The sequence below is a fragment of the Petaurus breviceps genome, unplaced genomic scaffold, assembly GCF_028583685.1.
Source record: "Petaurus breviceps papuanus isolate PSGF00001 unplaced genomic scaffold, PetGlider_PUasm1.0 90977, whole genome shotgun sequence".
Lineage (NCBI taxonomy): Eukaryota > Metazoa > Chordata > Mammalia > Diprotodontia > Petauridae > Petaurus > Petaurus breviceps.
Window position 1 is genome coordinate 56181479 of NW_027187391.1, and position 24394 is coordinate 56205872.

The 24394-nt window shown below is 41.6% G+C and overlaps 1 protein-coding gene across 3 annotated transcripts in view; it reads left to right on the forward strand.

Annotated features, from left to right (window-relative positions):
- Positions 1–9084: 9084 nt before the first annotated feature.
- Positions 9085–24394, forward strand: part of FAXC (failed axon connections homolog, metaxin like GST domain containing) — a 69508-nt gene continuing 54198 nt past the window's right edge. The window contains exons 1-3 of one of the 3 annotated variants that reach the window (XM_069077182.1): positions 9085–9886; positions 10873–10994; positions 17042–17177. In XM_069077182.1, coding sequence (XP_068933283.1) covers positions 10888–10994; positions 17042–17177 — 243 coding nt within the window. In that variant the 5' untranslated portion in view covers positions 9085–9886; positions 10873–10887. Of the gene's footprint in view, positions 9887–10316; positions 10995–17041; positions 17178–24394 lie in introns of those variants that run through there. The other 2 variants (XM_069077183.1, XM_069077181.1) reach the window with 2 other exon arrangements.

A 24394-nucleotide genomic window follows, 5' to 3' on the forward strand; every position in this document is an offset into this window, starting at 1 on the left:
AAGGTTGGCTTGAGAGCCATTTTATAAAGCTGGACAATATTGATCTCAGTTGCTTGTGCCCTTCCCCCTAAGTTTACTTTGTATCTGTATTGGGTATCTGTGTGTTCTTGTTTTTCTCCAATAGAATAATTTTGTATGACTAATGCCTAGCACAATGCCTGACATGTAGTAGTTATTTCACAGATGCTTGTTAAATGAATAAAGAGGTGAATTAATTGAGTGAAAGCTCTGATGGGTCCTACTAATCTGTAAAGGCATTGAGTAGGGGCTGAGTAATGATTCTGAGCACTAATGTAGCCAAGTTTGGAGAGGATTATCACCAGGTTCAGAGCTGGATGGCAAATTTTTTACCCACAGCAATTCTCAAAGGTGAGCTAGGTTATAGGAGTGTTGCAATCTGTGTTAGTGGAAAGAATGCCTTCACTGAGTAATTGATAGATCCTTGAACTATTGACATAAAACACTAACTCAAAGGGGCAAACCAATCAATTGACCGATAAACATTTATTAAACACCTGCTATGTGCTAGGCATTATGCCAGCAACAGGGGATACAAGGACAAAACTGAGTTTACAATTCAGTTTGGTCATTTCAGTCAAGTTTGACTCTTCGGTACACCATTTGGGGTTTTCTTGGCAAATATGTGGTCTGCCATTTCCTTCTCCACCTCATTTTACAGATGAGAAAACTGAAGCAAAGAGGGTTAAGTGACTTGCCCAGGGTCACATAGCTAGTATGTGTCTGAGGCCAGATTTGAACTCAGGAAGATGAGTTTTCCTGACTCCAGACCCAGCACTCTATCTACTGTGCCACCATTATTAATTGACCATTTCTCAAGGCAGTCCATTCCAATTTTGGCAGCCATTTCTACTTTCTAATTGTTTATGATCTCCTTTGAACTTCTTTTTTCTTCTTTGTATTTTTAATGTTTTATTGATGTTCTTTTCTTTTTTTCTTCATCATTAGCCACTAACACTTCCATTCCCCAATTACAAGGCCTTCCTTTTAATAAGTATAAATTAATGTCTCATTCTGCACCACTATTCCATCACTTCTTTTCCAGAGACCAGAATCATACTTCATCAGTTGTTTGACATCATGACTGGGCATTTTGGGATTAAGACTTCTCTTCAATCAATCAATCAAGAAACATTTATTAAGCCCTTAGGAAAGTACCATGGTGAGCATGGGGAAAAAAATAAAAAGAAAGCATAATTTTTTAAAGCAATCGGGATTAAGTATCTTGCTCAAGGTTACACAGCCAGTTATTTTTGTGTGGGTGCTAAGTATCTGAGCCCGGAACCAATCCCAGGTCTCCCAACGGTGGGGCCGGCACTCTTACTCACTGTGCCACCTGGCTGCCCCTAAGCAATTGGGGTTAAGTAACTTGCTCAAGGTTACACAGCCAGTTATTTTATGTGGGTGTTAAGTATCTGAGGCTGGAACCGAACCTAGGTCTCCCAACTCTGGGGCCAGGGCTCTCACTCACTGCACCACCTGGCCGCCCCAAGAAAGCATAATTTTTGCCCTGGGAAGATTCTATTGGGAATAGAAATAGAAACAACAAACATGTTGTTAAAAAGAAAATTCTTTGCTAGGGATTTCACCCTGGTAGGCAAAACTCAGGACAAAGTGAATTAAAAGGAGTACCTTAAAAGTAAATCAAGGTAGCAACACTGGGCTTATCACTGGAGATCAGTAAAGGTTTCAAGATGGGACCAGGTTTTATTGATAACTTTTGTAATAAGATAAAGGCAATTCTGATAGGTCCATGTCGGTAAAAGGAGATGGGCCATTGCATCTCAGTTACTCCTCAAGGTAGCAAGTAGGTGACTGTTATGGGAATGGGAATCTGAAGATCTTCCCTGCTCCTAGGCCCTTTGATAGGCTTAAGTGACTCTGAGAACCTTTCCTGATTCGAATATATATTCTGTCCCCTAATAGGCTGAATGTGGTCACATGGAGCCTGTGGTGGGAGGCTTGTTTTTCAGGAATGCCCACAACTTGTTACTTTGTGATTGGGCATTGGGTCAAGAGGGTAGTGACATTCTCTGACCCAGGAGAAGGATGGATATATATATATATATGATATATATATATCATGATGTGAGGTTTTGCTTTGGGATTCACTTTGGGAAGAGTTGTATGATTTGACCAGATGAGACTCTGGGCAGCTGTTGAGCACACCCCCTCCCCTTAGAAAACCCAGATGTTCGTGCTTCCCTCTCTGGTAACTGACTATATATGGATATAATGGTCAGACATTGTCTGCTGATCTGTTTCTCTGTCCGCTTGTAACTTCTGTTTGTATTCTCTTTCTATTCTCTGAAGTTAAGAGTGCGGACTTTCCCCCCTGAACTAGGTAAATGATATATGTTTGACTGATTAAAGTAAGATTGTTAACCCATTTTGAGTTGCTTTCCTTTAGAAAAGCAGATCTAAGAACCTGTGCTAGCAGCCATCCTGGATATGCTACGATGCTTGCTGCTACAGAGACAATTTGCCAGGTACAAACAGATAGGGGATGACTTCCTTCATGATGAAAATCAGGTAATATAAAACTGCAGATGGGGGAGTCAAGATGGAGGAGTAGAAACAGGGCTTCCCCATGGCTCCGGCTCTCACCACCTCCAATCCATGTAAAAGGGGACACTGAACAAACTTTGGAGCTGCAGAACCCACAAAATTACACAGAAACTAACCTCCTGCTGAGGACAGCCCGGCAGGCGGGCATGAATCAGCCAGCACAGCACGCTGGGAGCCAAGCCCAGGGCCACCTGAGCCAGAGGTTTTAGCACCAGGGCGGGTCTGACCAGCCACAGGCTGGAGGGATTCTAGATCACCAGCAGCTGTGGCCATTTCCAGATTTATCAACACAAATGTGAAAGACAAAGTGAGAGGTCAGTGGAGTGTGGACTTTGGGACCCAGTAATTGGGAGTGCTTCAGCTTTTGCCCCTGGGGTGAGAAGCCACTGAGATGCTGGAACAGCCTCCTCCACATGGCAGCTTCAGCCTCTGGCCTGCAGAGTGTAGGGGGACCAAGCGACCAGTCTGAGGGGTAATCACTCTTGCTTTAACCTGCTTGGATCTGGATTACAGTCTAGGGTGGAGGTCCTGTAGTGTGTGACCAGCTTGCCAGAGCATGTGGAGGCTTCAGAGACGGCACCCAACTAATACCTTCGGCAGCTGAGAAAACCCCAGCGTTTGGGACGAAAGCTCCCCGTCTGGTGGCAGAGTCCTACTGTGGCAAAAAGCCCAGGGGTCAAGTGACTGAGGGGTGACATGACCAGGCAAAGGAAGCAAAGCAAACAGAAGAATCCAACATTAGACTCCTATTTTGGGGACAAAAAGGATCAAAGCATGGAACAGGAGGAAGACAGTGAAGTCAGAACTCCTGCACCAAAAGCTTCAAAGGAAAATACGAGCTGGTTACAGCTCATAGAGGACCTTAAGAAGCAGATAAGAGAAGTGGAGGAAAAATTGGGAAGAGAAATGAGAATGATGCAAGAAAATTACAAAATGAGAGTTAACAGCCTGACTGAGTAAAATCATACCTTAAAAAAAACAGACTAACTCAAATGGCAAAAGAGGCTCAAAAAGGCAATGAGGAGAGGAATGCCTTGAAAAGCCGAATTTGCCAGATGGAAAAAAGAATCTCAAAAGCTCAATGAGGAGAATCATTCCCTCAGATTTAGAATGGAGTAAAGGAAAGCTAGTGACTTTATTTTATTTTTTTTAAGCAATTGGGGTTAAGTAACTTGCTCAAGGTTACATGGCCAGTTATAACTGGGTGTGGTGCCAAGTATCTGAGCCCAGATTTGATCCCTAGGTCATCCCAACACTGAGGCCCGTGGTCTTACTCGCTGTGCTACCTGGCTGCCCCAGCTAGTGACTTTATGAGAAATCAAGATGCAATTATTTCTGGGTGTGGTGCTAAGTATCTGAGCCTGGATTTGATCCCTAGGTCATTCCGACACTGGGGCTGGTGCTCTTACTCGCTGTGCTACCTGGCTGACCCAGCTAGTGACTTTATGAGAAATCAAGATGCTGTTAAACAGATCCAAACAAATGAAAGTATAGAAGGGAATGTGAAATATCTCATGGGAAAAACCACTGACCTGGAAAATAGATCCAGGAGAGATAATTTAAAAATTATTGGTCTACCTGAAAGCCATGATCAAAGAAAGAACCTAGAAATTATCCTCGAAGAAATTCTCAAGGAAAATTGCCCTGATGTTTTAGAACCAGAAGGCAAAATAGAGGTTGAAAGAATCCACTGATCACCTCCTGAAAAAGATCCCAAACAGAAAACTCCTAGGAATATTATAGCCAGGTTCCAGAATTCCCAGATCAAGGAGAGAATATTATAAGCAGCCAAGAAGAAACAATTTGAATATTGTGGAAACACAATCAGGATAACACAGGATTTGGCAGCTTCTACATTGAGGGATCGAAGGGCCTGGAATATGATATTCTGGAGGGCAAAGGAGCTGGGATTAAAACCAAGAATCACCTACCCAGCAAAACTGAGCATCATGTTTCAGGGGAAAATATGGTCATTCAGTGGAATAGAGGTCTTCCAAGAATTCTTGATGAAAAAACCAGAGTTGAATAGAAAATTTGACATTTAGATACAAGAAGCAAGAGAAGCATGAGAAGGTAAACAGGGAAAAGAAATCATAAGTCACTTATCAAAGTTGAACTATTAACATTCCTACATGGAAAAATGATAATTGTAACTGATGAAACTTTTATCAGTATCAAAATAGCTGAAGGGAATAGAAACATATATGTGTCTATTATCAGAGGGTTTACGGTCGTATGAATATGTATGTGAATGTGAGTATATATGCTTACAGGTATACATAGATAGAGGGCATAGGACCAATTTAATAGAAAGGGATGATACTTAAAAGGTGAAATTAAGAGATGAGAGGAATATAATGAGAGGAGATAGAGAGAGACAGAATGGGGTAAATTATTTCATATAGAAGAGGTAAGGGAAAATGGTTACAATGGAGGGGAAGAATAGGAAGGCAAAAGGCAATGGGTCAACCTTATTCTCACTGAATTTGGCTTGGGGAGGGAATGAAATACCTAAATCGGGTATCTCACCCTACAGGAGAGTAGGGGGAAGGGGATGAGAGGGGGAATGATGGAAGGGAGGGCAGGCTGGGAGGAGGGAAGTTGGAAGCATTCACTTTTGAAAAGGGACGAGATCAAAGTAGAGAATAGAACAAATGGGTGGTGGGATAGGAAGGAGGGAAATATAGTCAGTCTTTTACAATATGTCTACTATGGTAATGTTTTGCATTAGCTACACATGAACAACCTATACTGAACTGCTTATCTTCCCAGTAAGGGTGGGTGACAAGGGAGGAAGGGAATGAATCTGGAATTCAAAGTTTTAAAATCAAATGTTTAAAATTATATACATATATATATATACATATATATATATATATATATATATACTATTATTAATGCTATTTTACATGTTATTGGGAAATAAGATATATAGGCACTGGGGCATAGAGATCCACCATGCCCTACTGGAAAAGTTGAAGGGGTTATGGGAGAAGATATGGGAGACAACAGATTGGAGGAGGGGATATCCTCTGAGATTGCTTATTTTGGGGTGGTATGTAGGGGAAAAACAGGGAGAAAATTTGTAACTCAAAATCTGGCAGAAATTAATGATGTAAATCAGAAGTGAATAAAGCATTTGAAAAAAAAAAAACTGCAGATGGGTGACACCTTCCCCAACACTGATAGACAAGCAGGTCTAGGAACAATGGGTCACTGAGTCAAGCATAACTTTCAATAATATACATGTTAGAATGTACAAGAGATACATATTCATATCTATCATCTCTCTCTCTCTCTCTCTCTCTCTATCTATCTATCTATCTATCTATCTATCTATCTATCTATCTATCAAGAGAAGGTAAAAGGTAGCCATACTGTGAAGGCACTAGCAATTTGAGGGAAGGGGTAGATATGGGATACAGCACCAGGAAAGACCTTCTGTAGAAGATGATATTTGAGCTAAATTTTGAAGGAAGTTAAGGATTCAAAAGGTGAAAGTGAGAAGGGAAATATTCCAAGTGTAAGAGACAGCCAATGCAAAGGTATGGAGGAGATAGATTGTTTGTGAGGAATAGCAAGAAGGCCATTATGGCTGCTCTGTTGTGTATGGAGGGGATTAATGTATAACCTCCATATACCTAGGGGCGACTTCCCCTAATTGGCTTGTTCCTCCCAGAGCCTCCATTTTAAGGAAAAAATGCCCAGGCCAGCCTTGTCTTCATTCTTTTCCAAGCTTCACTCTCTGGATGTTCTCTACCATGCCCTGAAGTCGGTAGCTCCTCTCCCTTTTCAGTTTCCTTTTATGTGCTGTCATTTCCCATTAGAAAGTAAACTCCTTGAAAGAAGGGGACTCTTTCTTTTTTGACTTGTATTTTTATTCCTGAGGTTTAGTAGAGTGCTTAGCACATAGTAAGCATTTAATAAAAGCTTGTTGACTTACCTTGTTAAAAGACTGAAAAGATATAAAGGGGTCAATTTGTGAAAAGCTTTAAATGCCAAATAGAGAAGCTTATATTAGAGGTCACTGGAATTTAGTCAATAGGGTGGTGGCATGTTCAAACATTTTCTTTAGATAAATCACTTTGGAAGTTTGCAATGGTAATGGGAATTTGAAGATCTTCCCTGTCCCTTAATAAGCCTAAGGGAATTTGAAGGCCTTCCCTGATTTGAAGATCTTCTCTGCCCCCTAATAGACTGAATGTGGAGACTGTGGTGGGAGGAGTTTGCTGAAGGGTGGAGCAGAACTCATAGGAAGCTGGGAAGTCAGAACTGCTAGATGGTGGGAGGAGAGAGGATGACAGTCAAGCAGACAGGCTTATGAGTAAATGTTTGTGGGAAGGTTAAAGGATGTTGTGGCTCTCTGCTGCATTGTAATGTATTAACTTCTATGTTGCTATGATGGATTCAGTTTCCTGGTGTTGGGATTTGGTTTTCTGGTGTCTGAATAAATGTTTTGCTTCTGTGTTCTGTATGGAGAGTCATAAATTTTGCAGGTGACACTATGCCAGCATATTCACAGTTGCTGTCAGTGCTGTGCATATTTTGTTGTTGCTACACCATTTTGTGGAGAAAGCAATGTAGTGGGGAGAAATTTCATGGTGGAAATCCAATTAGAAGGTCACTGCAATGATCCAGGCCAGAAGTTATAAGAGCCTGAACTAATGTGGTGGTTAGTTGAGTGGAGAGATGAGGATAGATGTATTAGAGGTTGTGAAGGTAGAAATGACAAAACTGGGCAAGTGATTGGATATGTGTGTGGTGCAGTGCAATGAGGAGCCCAGGATGTGAAAATTAATGCCTTGATTTGCTTGAGCCTCCCACCTCCATCTCCAATTATCCAGGTAACCAGAAAAACTATACGAGGACTAGCTTTATTGGCCTGATATACCAAACAATCCTTTTTTGGTCACTGACAGTAAACCTAGCTAGACTTGCAGAAAATCAGTAACTCTGAAGCCAATTAAAGTCATACCAGCTTTGAAGTAGACCCTGGGCTATTTGGTGACTTATGGACCTTCAAGAAACATCTCTATCTTTAAAGACTTTATGGGTTTTGGAGACAATCTTATCTCCAGTCCCCTAACTTTGTTAGGGGAGCTCTTGGAATTATCCTGTTTCTGGAGACATCTTATCAAGCCTTGAACTTGGACTGTTTATCTGATTTGTGTATCAAAGGGCCACAGTCTTGACATCTGGAATTCCTCACTCCCCCTACCGGTAAGGATGGGCCTCATGGACTCATTCCTTTCTAAGCCTACCTTCCACCCCCTCCCCCCAATTCCTTACCTTCATTTGTTCAAAAGATATTTAAACTCATCCTGTCCCATTAATTGGTGGGCTGTCAGCATAGGCTAGCGGTCTCTGTCAACTGGACTGGAACCAGTCTCTATTCTGTGGGTGGCTGGAGCTGAACAAAGCAGGTTAGAGACAGAAGAGTAAGGAATCAAACAGAAATTTAATTTCAAAGTGAGGAAAACATGTTTGTGAGCCAAAGTCCTCCTGGGAAGGAGGGCTAAATTGTTAAAATCATAAATTCCAATTCTGGGGTTTTGCTGTGGCTGAGATCATCCAGAGGGTGAGTACAAAGGATTGTTGTTATGCCAAATTCAGGGCATGGCTTGCTTGCTGGGCCTTAGCTCTGGAAAACAGGGTATCTTTTAATATCTTGGCATATGCACATGCATGTTTTATTTCCCTGCTTAATAAAAACTTTTCCTGAATTTTATAAGCATTGTCTTCCTTTGGTTTTCTTCCTTATAGGGAAAGGGAGGGTTTAAATCTTGAGAACTGGTCTTTGTGTTCTTCAAGCATCTTCCCCTTTTGAGGGAGAGATCAAAATTCTCTCAAGAGAGCATTTGCCTTGGTTTACAAGGACAATGCTGAGTTTACAAACATGGGTGCCTTGGAGGAAGGCAGTGTTCTTGACAATAATAAGGAAGTTCAGAAGAGGGGTGGGTTTTGGAGGAAACTTAATGTTTTGGACATACTGAGTTTGAGATGCCTAGAAGATACCCAGTTTGAAATGTCCAATGGGCAGTTAGTATAATGGGATTTGTTCTCAGGAGAGAGACTAGGGATGGATAAATAGATCTGGAAATCATCTGCTTAATATTGATGATTAGATCTATGGGAACTGACGAGATCATCAAACAACTTTGTTAGAGAATTCTGTAAATTATAATTTCAAAATGCTTTACTTGTGAGAGATGTTGGAATGTCTCTGGAAACTTGTCAATTTGGACATTTCTCTCCATAAGCAGGAAAATGTTTGCATTAGAATAATTTTTATTATATACACATTTTTTTTTTGTCAAACTTATTCCCAAAAGAGCATACAGAACTTTTTTTGTTGTTGTTCAGAGACAACCTACTACCTAAAGGCAGTTAGGTGATGCAGTGGATAGAGCAGGAGGCCTAGAGTCAGAAAGACTTCAGTTCATATCTGTCCTTAGATACTTATTGGCTGTGTGACCTTGGGCAGGTCATTTAACCTCTATCTGCCTTAGTTTCCTCATCTATAAAATAAACTGGAGAAGGAAATGGCAAAGCACTTGGGTATCTTTGCCAAGAAAACTCCAAAAGGGGTCATGAAGAATCCCACATGACTGAAAGACAAAAACACAGCACAAGGACCACTACCTTCTCTTTCAAGTCCTCTAATCAGATTTCTGTTTCCATCACTGAAATGAACCTGTTCTCTCTAAGGTCATCAGTTTTTCTTAATTTTGAAACCCAGTGGCCCCTGCCTCACTGAAAACTTTCTATCTTTGTTCTTCATAAATCCCAGTACAGTGTTTTTGTACACTTAAAAAAAAAGTTTGTTGGTGTTCTTCACAACTTTAAATCCTGGGAGATTTTTCTAAACCAGAAGATATTGGATGTGAATCTGGGAAGTTCCTTCCCAAGATCTCAAAGGAGGCAATATTTGAGCGGGTTTTCCAGGGACTAATAGTGCTACTCTTAGTCTTTTTTTTTTTTTTTTGAAAGGTCAAAACAGGCTCATGCCCCTCATATCCCAAAGAATACATAACAAAGCCTAAATTCTTTTTTTCTTCCTTCCTTCTTCCCCCAGACACTTAGCACAATGCTCTGGGCATAGCAGGCCCTAAATAAATGTTAGTTTACTGACTGACAGACTTTCTTCAATTCCGATAGAAAACTGGGTCCTTAGTGGGCAATCAGTCTAATTCCAGACATCAATCCGGGTCCTCCCCTCCCGGCCCTGCCCCCTTCCCTTTCCCCTTCCCCAGCTCCAGCAGCGCTGGTCTGCTAGCCCGAATATTCCTCTTAGCTTGAGGTGAGTTACGCTCTCTGCCTTTGACCTTTCCCAGACACTTAGAACAGAAAACAGGAGACGGGAGGAGGATGAGGCCCGGAGGGCGGAGAGGATGAAGGGACCTTGCAAGATCCTTGCTTACTCTCCGCTCCCCCTTGGCGAAAGCGGAGAGGAAGCTCTCATTGTCAGGCAGACTTCCCAGCCTGCCACAGCCCCTCTGGTCCAGAGAGATCTTTTCTCGGGCGTGCCTCTCAGCTAGCGCCGCTTAGAGGCGCAGAAGCCATGGACTGGACTATCGGGGCCGTGAGGGCTCAGCCCCAAATTTAAACATGGCCTCGCCGGTGGTTCCCCAGTCTGGGTCCGAGGAGCTTGGTACAGGAGGAGGAAGAGGAGGGACTTGAGAAGTGAGGGGGTGAAGGGTGGGGGTGGGGCAGGTACGGAGGTGATTTTCTCCCCCATCTATGTTCCTGCCCTGAGGAGCAATGACATCACCCAGGCTCTGCTGGGCACAAAGAAAGGCAAAGAGAAGCAGCTGGAGGACGCGCCGGTGTTGGCTGCGGCTTCGGCAGCTACAGAGAGAGCCAGAGCAACCCCGGCCAGGTGCTGCTGCTGTTTCTGTGGCTGCTGCTGCTGCTCCAGGTCTTGTTCCTCCTCCTCCTCCTCCTCCTGCTTTACCTCCTCCACCTCTTCCTCCTCCTCCTCCTCCTCCATCTCCTCCACTTCTCTCCGCGCCAGCTGCTCGCTGAGCTCGCTCGCGCTCCTGACGCCTCGGTTCGGAGCCCTCCTCCATCGCCTCTTCCTCCTCCTCCTTGTCCCATGCGCACCGCCCTGGCCAGCCGAGGGCCGCCGGGCGCCAGCCGCGCAGCATGCACTGGGGGATTGGCTTTGCCTCGTCCAGGTCGTGTGTGGTGGATCTAAGCCGGAACCAGAGCATCTCCTTCGGCTTGTGGGCCGGATCTGAGGAGCCCTATACCTTTTATGGGGACATCATCGCTTTCCCTTTGCAGGATTACGGAGGGATCATGGCAGGGTTGGGTTCGGATTCCTGGTGGAAGAAAACCCTGTACTTGACTGGGGGAGCCCTGCTGGCTGCAGCGGCGTACCTGCTTCACGAGCTCCTGGCCATTAGGTGAGACCGAGAGACGGCGAGCCCTGGGAGACTGGCAGAGGGCCCCAGAGCAGGCTGCGGTGGCTGCTGCTGATGCTACTGTTGTTGTTGTTGCTTCCGCTGCTGCTGCAGTCTGGGGCGTTGTTGACACGGGTGGGGGCGGGGGGCGGGCCAGGCGCGCTGCCCTAGACCAGGTGAGAGCTGAGTCCGCTTCAGCCAAGCCAGGTCACAGAAATGCCCGCACTCTAGGTAGTCGTTCTCCCCGAGTCTCAGTGGTCACCTGGCGGTGTGTGCAATTTTTGAGTTTCCCGGAGGTTGAGCTGCTGAATGAACTGTGGAGAAAGTGACCAGCCAACCTACCCAAACCCTTATTGACGTTAAGCAGAAATAGCCCAGGGCAATGGTCCTTACGAAGGATAATAGGGTACTTGAGTTTTTTATTTTACTTATAATATTGACTGGCCTGGATTTTGGAAACTGAATTAGGCCGAGGATTTGTTTATTCGGTGAACCAAATGAAACTGACTTGCAGCACTTGATTGGAAGGCTGTGTTGGAATATGAGTTTTGAGCACCCTCAATTTAACCCACCTGGTTCCTCCTTCAATTTCAGAGAGGTTGCCTGTGCAGATTCAGCAGCTCCTATTTTAGTAGTAGTCTTTGAAGGGCTGTTTTTAAGCTTAAGCCTATGTGTTTGGGCAGCCTTGGGAAAAAAAAATGATGCAGTATTAACCTGTTTAGAACTGCCTGCAATAAGAACAGGGCAGCGTCCTTGTTTCATACTTACCACCATGTGGATCAGGCTGCTGGGACTGCCAGCTTCAACTTCCAATTGAATAACCTTGGGAGCACAGAGTATCTGAGAGCCAGAACACCACATATGTGTGTGTGTGTTTGCCTTTACCAGGAAAGCTGGAAGTGCTAGAAATGGTAGTAGAGGTTGCTGCAGTTTGTTTACAGGGATAGATGTGGAAAATCTCCGAAAATGGTGGCTTCAGCTAACTGCTGATGGAGCCAACTGGAAAGGAAGGTGTTTATCTTGAGGAAGTAGGTTGGGGGCGGGTGTCCTGCGGGGGCGGTTCATGGGTACTTGGAGTCATGATGAAAATTATACTGTATTTAAGGGTTCCTTAAATTGCCGAAAGGTCACTGGAATCGAGATTCACGGTCGCCAATTTTATATAAAGCATCTTCAAAGGACTAAAATGTCTTTTTGGCAAACTCCTATAAAGATAATCATGTGCATATTTTTTTTCTCCTGTTGGGGAGGAAATCTTCCACGTTACAGTGTAAACAGAGGCTCTATAATGACCTTTAGTTTTTTCTCTTATCTTTTGTTTTTATATCACTTAAACCAATTCCCCATTCCCCTTCCAGAAAGGCTATTAAATAATCTTTACAGAAAACAAAAACCTGAAACACTCACATGTGAGGAACAGAATGTGTTATGACATTGTCTTGTATATTTGGATTCTTCAGTTTGCAGAACGGGAATTTTATACAGCATAGCTGTGGCAAAAGGATTTGGATTTTAAACCATCATGTTCACATCTGCAGAGTTTTCTGCTTTGAGCTGTATAGCTATTTGACTCTCTTAGCACTATGGATTTATATTTGTGCCTACTTTTTTACTCACACAATAAATTATATCTTAGGATATGTTGACCTTTGCAAAATAAAACAGATTTGAAGCAATTTATTCAAATGATTTCAGCAATTCATACTTAAATACTCAAGTACTTTGTGGTTCTATCCATTTGAGGACTTCCTCCACTGATGCAGATTACAACTCATCTATGCTTTTAGAGATGATTTTCATGATTTGTTTTGGTGAAAGGATTTTATCACCTGTTGGCCACCCTTCTGTAACCCATGTAGATCATCCCTGGAACCATTTAGCTTATCTGGGAGTCTAATAGAATTTGCACCCCTCCAGCAAAACCTTTGAAAACGCAGGCCACCATTAGTCATTAAAGTAGGACTTTAATGGAGGGAGGAATGAGGAATTGAAACAGGAACCCAATTTTATCTTAATTAGATTTCAGGCCATGAGGTTTTCTTTCTTTTGTTGTTTTCTCTTTCTCTCTCTGTCTCTCACTCCTGTAACTTGTTTAGCTCTGTTCTCCATGTCATTTATATGTGTAGATGTATTCTCAAAATATTTATTCAGCTTGTTATATTCCAGAAGTAACCTTGAAATATATCGTGGTGGTCAGAACTGGCCATAGAGAAATTCCCTTGTATTTCTTAATCTCCTCACTGGTGACAAATATTCCCTAAATCCTGAGGGATAAGGCATTATGTCTCTGGAAATTCCTTCTGTGATGCAAATATGATCTTTAAGTGGTTGTAGGTTCTGAAGAAAGTTTTGATGGGGGAAAAAGGAATGGAAAGGTCCAGTTAATGTAGTACTTCCCAGGTAGGCAGACCCCAGGTGGGGTATCAAATGTCCCCTAAGTACCCTAGATCTGCAGCTGGAAGTGCCTCACAGTCTATCTACCCCTCCTCCCCTCCATTGGATGAATCAAAAGATTGATTTACTTTATGTCACATACATACTAAGGGTGGGATATGTACCCATGTCCTCTGTTTCTAAAATCAGTACTTTTTCTCTTGTCCTATGCTGTTTTCAGTGGTTGCCTGGTGAAAGGTACCTGAAAAGGAGGAGAAATGTGCTAAAAGGGAAATAGAGTTATACCAAAATCAAACATTGTAAGTTTATTTAGACTGGGTTTAGGCTAAAGTCTGGGAAAACAGGTATATACATTTTCAATTATCAGGAAAATAGGCAAAAAATCAGAATTACTCAGTAATAATAAAAATAATAATAACTAGCATGTAACTAGCATTTATATAGTGCATTAAGGTTGGTAAAACACTTCACAAATATTATTTCATTTGATCCTCACAACAACCTTGTGAAGTAGGTGCTATTATTATTAGCCCCATTTGACCCATTGAGGAAACAGCTTAAATTACCCAGGGTCACATTGCTGGTAAATGTCTGAGGTGGGATTTGAACTCACGTCTTTCTGACTCCAGGTCTAGCCCTTGATCCACTCTGCCACCTAGTAGTAAGTTGTGGAAGAATTTCATGTGAATTCAATCAATTAATTACAAGTATTTGTATACTTAATAAATAGATTCTATCTTTATATAGAAGATAAATGTCCCAGTATTGATATGGCTTTTGTTTATAGTCTGTCCTTAATTAAAAGTATCAAATTTGATGTCCAGCCTTCTTTGGATTAGATACCTAGATAATTGACCTACATTTTACTTTGTGCTTTTTAAGAATAGCCTAAAGAAATGCTTTGTTTGCTAGTATCTTAACATGTAAAGCATTCTATTTAAAAGAAAGCATTTGGATCTCCAGAAAGAAAAACTTATTTCCATTCTTTTGGGTAGTAAAAGAGGAGTATTCAAAATGTTTCACTCTTGAACTTCCGTTTTATGGTCATTATTGGGGCAAAAATTTTGAAAATGTAAACATTTTGAAACTATCCTTCCTTTTCCTTAGTATTGACACCCTTAGTGAATATCTGTGCAAAGTTAAAAAAAAAACCCTCTGCAAAACCTTGCATTTACTTTAAGTGGAATGATTTCAAATGTAGATGAAGCAAGCCAATGCCTTTCAGTAGACATAACAAATAACTGCTCAATTATTTATAAAGCACCTACTTTGTGCAGGATACTTAGTAACCGCTTATTGAATTGGTTGATTTTATACAGCACTTTAAGGTTACAAAGCAAGCCTTTGCTTGAATTATCTTGAAAAACAGAATATAGTGGAAAGTGCACAGGTCTGAGAGTCTGGAGGCCCAAATGCTATTCTTGGCTCTTTTGTTGTTCAGTCCTTTCTCAGTTCAGTCCGATTCTTCCTGATTCCATTTGGTTTTTTGCACAAAGATACTTTGTTGTTCAGTCCTTTCTCAGTTCAGTCCGACTCTTCCTGATTCCATTTGGTTTTCTGCACAAAGATACTGGAGTAGCTTGCCATTTCCTTCTCCAGATCATTTTACAGATGAGGAAACTGAGGCAAAGAGGGTTAAATCACTTGCCAGGAATCACACAGCTAGTGTCTGAGGCCAAATTTGAATTCACGAAGATGAGTCTTCCTGACTCCAGGCTATCCACTGCTCCACCTAGCCGACACATTCTTGGCTGTGCCACTAACTAAAAGTGTGACATTGAGCAAATCATGTTTCCTCTCTGCCTCCCCATCTGTTGGCGTAGGATGATCTGTAAGGTCCCTCCCAACTTTAACATTCTGCGAGTCTTATAACAACCCTGGTAGGTATATATTTATAAGTGTTGATCCAATTACAGATGAGGAAACCTAGGTCTGAAAAGGTTGTTATTTTCCTGGGGTCACAGCTGGTAATTGGGCATAGTTAGGACTCAAGTCCAGTTCCTCTGACCCCAAGTTCAGTGTTTTTCCATTGTACCACCCCTTCATGAGAGTAGTGGTAGAGAATTTAATCTCATTTATCAAAAATGTGAAGCAAATGCTTCGTGGCATAGTGGGGCCTCGTAGAACTGTTGGCCCGCTCTTAACCAGATGGCCATAGTTGATCTCAGGGCCTGTTGATGTTTTCAAATACTCAGGTTGAGTGTGAAGGGTTATATTGACAAATACTGCCCCAAAATAAGGGTGACAAATAAACCATAGAGTTAGGAGCTTCAAAGGGAAAGCTAAAGTCAGTAAGTTCTGTCATCTGGGTTGGAAAGAATATAGAGTAAAAAATAGATGGCAATTCAAATCAGTTCCCGAAATGAATGAAGTGGGAGGAATCTAGGGGGCTTTTATGAGAAAGGATGGAAAATAAGAGTTAAGAACACTTTATCTCTTGTTATCAGTAGTCTGTGCTTCATGGATACCAATGAGCAGTTTACTATTTTTCAGAAGAGAGTAGCCAAAGCTTAAAAATAAAATGAGACAGAAGTGTGGGAGTGACAGATAAGAAAAGGGGAGGGTGGTGATAGGCTTCCTAGTATGAGGAGATGAGAGATAGACACTGGAAATGAGGGAAAAGTACATTGTTAAGGCAGCTGATATTAGGAGCAAAGGGAAAGTGATGAGAAGCCAGATCTTCTTGATCTCTGGATCTTTGGGACCAAGCCACTAAGCTGAGCTAGTTCCCTGCAGGAAAATCTGGTGGCGTGTGCATAGCCATACTGTTATTTCTGGGTCTCTATATGTGATGCAGTTTTCTAGATGATCTGTACGAGATTGAATATTTCAGTCCCATCCAATTTGGCCCCAATAGAAGAAATATAATCCATAGTGGGTGAAATGGATTTATTTTGGAAAATGCTTTTCTTGCTCTTAGGACTACATATATCGGAGGAGAGACAGTCTGGTGTAGTAGATAGAATGCTTGATTTGGAGTCAGAAAGACCTGGCTTCAAATTCTGACTTTGACAGTAGCTACTTAATGATCACAGACAAATCATTACTTGTCTGAACTCAGGTTTTCTCATCTGTAAAATGGGGGGTTTAACACACTTTTTAAACTTGTTTTTTGGAGGGGGGAAGGCCAGGCAATTGTCGGGTGTCAGAGGCTGGATTTGAACTCAGGTTCTCCTGACTTCAGGACCAGTGCTCTATTCACTGCCCCACCTAACTGCCCCTTAATACACTTAACTGTAGCTCCTACCTCACAGGGCTGTTGTGGGGCTCACGTGAAATGATATACGTAAAGCATTTTGCAAATATAAAGGTGTTACATAAAGATCATCACCATGGCCTTCCTTGTTGTCTTCGTCATCACTATTATCATTATACATTTAAGCAAAGAAGGTTGAAAACAGTTTTTCCTAAGCCCTTAAGCCACTGTCTCTTTGTGAGAACTTCTAAAGTTTCCTGATCTTTTCTGATGTATTGGCTAAGCTTCCTTTCTGTAAGCTAAGTGCTTTAGAGTCTGTCAAGACTTGATGAATAAAAACAGGTTTATTATCTCATTAAAGAGCTGTGCCTCAGTAGTTTTTTAACTCAGTTTGCTGAATGTATAACACGTGTTCTATTATTGTTGTTGTTTTTTTTTATTTCTGTTCTGGTTTTGACAGGAAAGAGCAAGAGGTTGACTCCAAAGATGCTATTATTTTGCATCAGTTCTCAAGGCCAAACAATGGTGTCCCCAGTTTGTCTCCTTTCTGTTTGAAAATGGAAACTTATTTAAGGATGGCCGACTTACCTTACCAGGTACATCTGTGCATGTTCTGTGCATATGAGGTTTCCCCATTACACCTCCACTCCCACCCTAACAGGGCCTACTAGTGGCAGAGAATTTAATTTGATTCAGTAGAAATGTTGAGTGTATGCTTGGCACACTTGTTAGACTTCTTCAGACTATGTATGACTAGCCCTTAGCCATACTCATATCACAGATCTCAGAATCTGTTGATGTTTTCACATATGGAACTTAAGTATGGCACCAGGGGATATGTTAACTAATCCTTCTTTGTGAAGAAGAGAGATGAGATTTATTCTGCTTGGTTCCACAGGGCAGAACTAGGAACTACAGGTGAAAATTATAGGAAAGCATATCTCAGCCCAATACATAAGGAGGAGCTTCCTAACAATTAGAGCTATCCCAACATGGAATGGATTATCCTGGAAGACAGTGAGGTATCCATCACTTCAAGCTCAGGCTAGATGACTATTCAGAGTTGTTACGGAAGGGATTTGTGTTCCATGTTGGGGTAGGACTAGATGACCTGAAGCCCTTTCCGTTTCTGGGATGTTGTGTTTCTTTGATAACGTGGCCTGTTGTGCCCTGAAGTGATTTTGAGATAAAATAGTACTTTTTTGATCTGTCTAGGCTTACTGTGCTAACCACATAGAGTACACTCTCCTGTACTCCGGTTGCTTTTTCTTTACTCTTATTCTTTGGAGATGATGCTTTTTTTCCCTCCTGGATCCCAGGAGCTGAAGGATATATTCTGAGGCCATGTATGCTGCTCCTTGCTCTCTTTGAAGTAGACATAGTGAAATGTTTTGCCCCTTCAGACATTACTGCGGCTGGGCTAAGGCACTGAATGTTGGTTCCAGATCTGGGTGCTAAGTGAACACGGTGTTTTTTCTTAACCTGTCATTATTCAAGAAATGACATTTCTGTAGGTTGCTTTATCTTCACCAACATTTCCTCTCTCTCTTTTCCATTCTTATGCTGTTGTAGAGACCTCTAAAAATTGTTTCTTGTCATGTGAGCAGCAACTCCTGGCAGTATTTTTAATTTTCTGTGACAGCAAGGGGCTGTTCCTAGTCATGATGATATTACAATAAAAAGACATTGTTGCTGATGAAGTTTCTGGGTTGACAGTGAAGCCTAGGCTATTACTAAAAAGTCTCACATTGCCCCATTGATTATTATTTTGTTTGTTTGGGAGATTGGGTGGGAGAAACTAAAAGACTTGATTGGATTATGGTGGCAGGAACCCAAAGAGGTTATCTATTCTTTTTTCCTGTCTACAAGTAATCTAGTAGCTAAACCTTCTTGGAATGATAACTGTCAACCCTTTCTTAAGAACTTTAAGAGAAGGAAATTCCATTTTATAACCTCCTCTGTGATGTAAAAAATATAATGGCAAACAGTAGCATTGTTTTTATATACCACAAATATTCGTTATATGACTCAGAGATGATAACAGGCAAGGCATCTTCTGCTCATGGGAAGCTGAGAAAAGGGGGCTAGAAAGTAGTTAGTAGTTTTCTGTAGCCTTTGGTTACCACTGTTTTAAGACATTTCCAATTGACTTAAAGCTCTTTGGAGGCAGGAAATACTTTATTTCATCTTTGTAGCCCCAGGGTCCAACACAGTGCCCTGGCACATAGTAGATGTTCAAGAAATGCTTGTTGATTGATTAATTGATTGATGAATCTATCGCTGCTCCATCTAGCTGATTCATGGGGGTGGAGTAGAATGGTTACATGAATGATTTATGAAATCCTTGATTGTGGCAGCTCTGCTGGGAATACCATTACGTTGAAAGCTTTCCAGAGTGTTTGTAATGGGCCAAATGTCAGGTAGCCCCTGATGGTTCCCTGTGCTTCTGCTCCTCATGTCAGAAGGCTGTAACTGACCTTGCACTGGAATTCTTGTTGGCATCTGGGGCAGGTGAATGAGTTTAGTTAGTAGGTGTCTCAGGGGGTGGGGGTGGTACTGGAAAGGTCCTTTTCCCCTGGAAGCAGCTTGATTCCAGTGTTTGGAAGACAAGGAGCCTCTCTACTCTATTTGGTTTCCTTCTAAAAATAACTAATTTTTATATTACTTTCAAAATTGCCATATTACTGATGCGCATAATTTCCCTTAAGGCTCAAAACAACCTTGAGAGGAGGATTATCACAGATATTATTATAATCATTTTGTAGATGAGGAAACAAGGAAAAAAAGTTAATGACTTATCTGTGGTCTCTTTTAGTGTCAGAGGCTGCATTTGAACCCGGGTTTTCTTTACCCCAAGACCATGACTCTTATCCATTACTGCAGGTTTGGAGAAGAACAGAGATTATTCTTTAGAATGCCTGTAGATTGATCAAAGTTAAATGTTTTAGAGTTACAGTGGCATGAGTGGTAGGTTTAGAGTGGGAGGACCTGGGTTTGAATCCCATTTTGACTATTTACAACCTATGTGACCTAGGGCAAGTCACTTAACTTCTCAGGGTCTCAGTTTCCTCATTTGTAAAATTAAGGGGTTGGACTTGTCTTCTGGGGGAGGGGGGTGTCCCTTCTGGGCCCATAGATCTATGATCCTGTGATTCTGGCCTTTTTAGTTTTTGGTGATTCCCTTTCTTCTCTTTCCCTTTTCCATTGTGGATTTTGAGAACAGTTCTTAGCTACTTGTTTGACAATTAGGAAAACAGGTAGTTAAAGGTTCTAATGGTTCATCTGAAGATCAAGAAAGATGCCCTCCTAACCCTCTAGGGATCCCACCTTGAACACTTAGTTAGATATGTGACTGGGCCAAGGAGATGAATGAAAGGCCTTTATCTTTATAAACCCAAGTTACCTCAACTATAGCATCAGGAAATTAATATGTGTAACATCTACCTCACGATGTTGTCATGAGGGAAGCATTTTGTTTGCATTAAAGTGCTATAGAAACGGTCTTATAGGCATCCTTGATTGACATCTCCTGGTTATTTAAATTTCTCATTTTGCAGATTGAGGCAGCTAAGTGGTACAGTAGGGAGAGAGCTGGTCCTGAAGTCAGGAAGACCTAAGTTCAAATCTGGCCACAGACACTCCCTGTGTGATCCTGGGCAAGTCATTTAACTTGTCTGCCTCAGTTTCCTTAACTGTAAAATGGGGATCGTAATATTACCTACCTCCCAGGATTGTTGTAAGGATCAAATGAGATAATGTTTATAAGTGCTTGGCACAGTGTCTGGCTCACAATAGAGGCTTAAAACATGCTTCTGTCCTTCTTTCCTTCCCTGCAGATCACAGAATCATACATTTAGAGCTACAAGGGACGGAGTCCAGCCCTCCTTAATTTTATAGATGAGGAACTCTAACATTTAGGCAAGTTAAACAACTTACCCAAGATCACAATAGAGAGTAAGTGGCAGGGCTGGAATTCAAGCCCAGGTCTTTTGATTCAAAATCTAGTTCTCTTTCTGTTATACCATGCACTATTTCCTTCATTTGGGGAAAGGTCAACAAATGCCAAAAGACGGGGGAAAAAGCAGAAGAAAAGTTTCATTATATGCCAATGATATTATTCCTTTTCATCTAGCCAAAATCGAATAATAATGTTGCATAATGATTGTGCATGTGCATTTAATGGATTTTAGGTATGTTTTGCTGTGATTGAAGGCAAGGGAGTGGTTTCTCTGGTCTCTCTGGATAGAAAGGTTTTGAGAGGAAGGGAAAGGGGAACATAAATTTATTAAGTGCCTACTACCTGATAGACCGTGAACTAAGTGCTTTACAAATGTCTCATTTGATTCTCACCACAACCCTGTGAGGTGCTATTTTTATCCCCATTTTACAGTTGAAGAAACTGAGGCAGATAGACTTGCCTAAGGTCACACAGCGAGTAAGTGTCTGAGGCCAGATTTGAACTCAAGTCTTCCTGACTCCAGACCAATTGGCAGCCACCACCTGGCTTGTTTGAAATGGGGCCATCAGAAGTAGAGTCCTTTGGTTGCCCTGCCTGGGCTGGTGATACAAATCTAAGGACCAAGTAGCAGCTTAATGACTTGGATTGTCAAGACCTGGAGTAAGGAAGAACTGGGTTCAGAGCCTGTCTTAGAAACTTATGAGCTTCGTGATCTTGGGAAAGTAATTTAACCTCTCTGAACCCCAGTTTCCTCATATGTAAAACGGGGATAATATTAGTATTTCTCTCACAGAGTTAATGAGAAAATCACTTGAGATAGCATATGTAAAGCACTTGGCAAACTTTAAAAATCATTTTTTACAAATGTCAGATAGCATAATAATTATCATCATAAAACACTGAGCCATGAGAGAATCACCCTGCCATGTCTCTTACTAAACCATTCAATTTGGCTTTGCTAGCCCTTTGCTTTTGGGTGATTCTTTCTTTAATACTTTATAGTTACATGATTTCATTGATGTCGGTTCTTCCTTTGCCAATACTGATCAACTATTTACTAGATGGTCTTTATGAGTGGGCAAAAAAAAAAAAATTATCACCTGTTGGTCCACCTTCTGGTAATGAACCTCTTTGAATCAGCTAGGCTGATCCTCTCTGATGACTGACAGTCTTACCAGTTCATCCTTAGAGTCTTTCTAGCTTGGTAGAACCCATCAGAACCTGTGTTCCATTAGTATTGCCTTATCATAGACCTAGAAGTCATTCCAAGTTCTCAAAGGCATTATAAAGAGGTCTTTGGTTTCTGGGCTTCAGCATATAGACATATATTTGTATATATGTTTGTATATGTACTTGACCTTGAAGAGTAGTACGATGTCTTGAAAATAATCTTTGTCTTCACCTTCAGTCTCAGAATCACAAGGTTGGAAGGGACCTCAGTGGTTATCCTGTCTATCCCCTATCTGGAAAGGAGACTAGTCCAAGTCATGGGACATGCCTTTGTTCCAAGATTTGGGTGGTGGGGAGGGCAACTACTGGCTCCCAAGGAAGCCTATCCCACTTATGGGATGGCTTTGTTAGGAAGTTTCCTTTTATATTAAGCCTAAATACATTTATGACATTTGTTTTGTAAAGAATAATTGGCAGTGGTATGCTAGATCCCGCTCAAACAGCCTTGCACCACCTGATTGTTAAAACAGGGATTGATTTATTGTTCTGTTTATTTTCCACACTTAAGAAAGTGATAGAGAAAATGTTAATACAGATTAAACTTAAAAGTGTGTCACGGGTAGGTTTATTTCCACAGAGAACTAGTTGTTAAATGTTTGCCATCATACACCTGGGTTTTGGCTATAATCCATTTACAGATATGCTTCCCAGAAGTTATCATGCTATGTCTTATATAGGTGAAATTTTGGGTCAAAGAAGAACACTCCAGTCATTCCAAGGAAGACGGTAATTGAGTTTCTGAAGTCTTCAGGGTCTGATCTGGAAAACTTTACTTAAGGCACTGTTAGTGGCAAACTGGGTTTGCTGTGGGGGAAATGGAGTATGTCAGTTGACACCTGGATTTGAAGAGTGAAAGAAATATCTGGTGTTAAAACCCCAAGTGAAAATAACAATAATCATGGCTAGCATTTATATATATATGGTTGTAAGCTTTTTGCATAGCCCTTTGCCTGTGTTAGTACAGCTAGGTGGCACAGTTGTTAGAACTGTGAACCTAGAGTCAGGAAGACTCATCTTCCTGAGTTCAAATCTAGCCTCAGACACGTTCTAACTGTGTGACCCTGGGCAAGTCACTTAACTCTGCCTCAGTTTTCTCATCATCAAAATGAACTGGAGGGGAACTGTCAAACTACTCCAGTATCTTTGCCAAGAAAACCCCATATGGGGTCGTGAAGAGTTTGACATGACATAAAAATGACCGGAATAATTACCTATGTTATGTAGCTTCTTTGTTTCTCAAGACAGTCCTGTTGGTGCTATTATTATTGGCATTTTACATATGAGGTAGCTGAGGTTCATAAAGGTTAAGGGACTGCCCAGGGTCACACAGCTAACTAAATACTACATAAATGTTAGCGATTAAGTGTGAGCGGCAGGATTTGGATACAGGTCTAATTCCAACTCCCAGCACTATCTACTGCATCACCTAGTTTCCTCAAGGGAAAGTTAAAACACTTCTTATCGGTTCTTTTTACAAAATGATAGTGCCTATAAACTGCACCCCCTTGAGTCTCTAAAGATCTTGAATTTTTACTTGATGGGCTTGGCTGGAACAGTAAGAAGCCCGAAGGAGCTGCAGTTATTTTTCTGTCATTAAGGTAAGGCATTTCTCCAGAGTAGGGGAAGGAGAGAGGTGGTGGGAAAGGATGCTCATTTTTCCCTGGAGGTTAGGCACAGGAGAAGAGAGAGAATCAACATAGCTGCCCATCGCTTCCAGCTCCAGGGTTGGCTGGCCTCCTGAGCACTATCATCCCTCGAATTCAGCCCACTGATCAGCTGTGTTTGGTGAGCTGTGAACATCACCTGGGTTATTGAATACCTGTACTTTAAGGCACTTGGCGAATTCCAAGAGAGCTATTTGAAATGCTAAGCATTATTTTTATTACCTGAAACAACTTAAATTTTCATTTTAGGCAACCATAATAATAACCAGAGTTTACATTAGCATAATTTCTTACCCCCCAAGGTCTTTCAGGTTCTTTATGGGCCTTCAGAAACTGGCAAACAGCAGGCAGTTAAGTCTTGCTGTGTTGTTCTTTCATGCTAGCCATCTGTTTCTGCACAGGAAAAAAAAATGTAATGGATGGGTAAGGTAACTGGGGTGGGTATTCCCTCTTTCTTCTGAAGGAAAAAAAATAGGGTTTTTCTTTTTGTTCATCATCCTGGTATAGTGGGAAGAACACAGGACTTGGAGCCAACCAATACCTGGCCTGCTGTGTGATTTAGGGCAAACCACTTTTCTCTGAGCTCCATTTCTTCCTCTTTAAAGTGGGACTTATAATACTTACATTCTCTTCCTCAGTGGATATCTGTGAGGATGAAATTAAATCAGCGAGGCACTCTGTAAACTCTCATTACCAATAGATGTCAGATACCACTGTTTGTTTTTGCCGAAGTGGTCCACCTTGACTATTCACCTCAGTCCGGTTCTGTGGGTCATTGCTTGGCTGAGGTGTTGGCATTCGGCATTCTGCAGGAGACAAGTCACTGGGATGCAGTAATGTTAAATTAAGGAAAGAGTGGGCCACTTACTCATCCATCTGTCTTAATACTATAACTGCTCTACCAAACACTGCCACATTTAATTGCAGTGTTGTCGACAGCTGAATGAAGCTCTAGAATTTT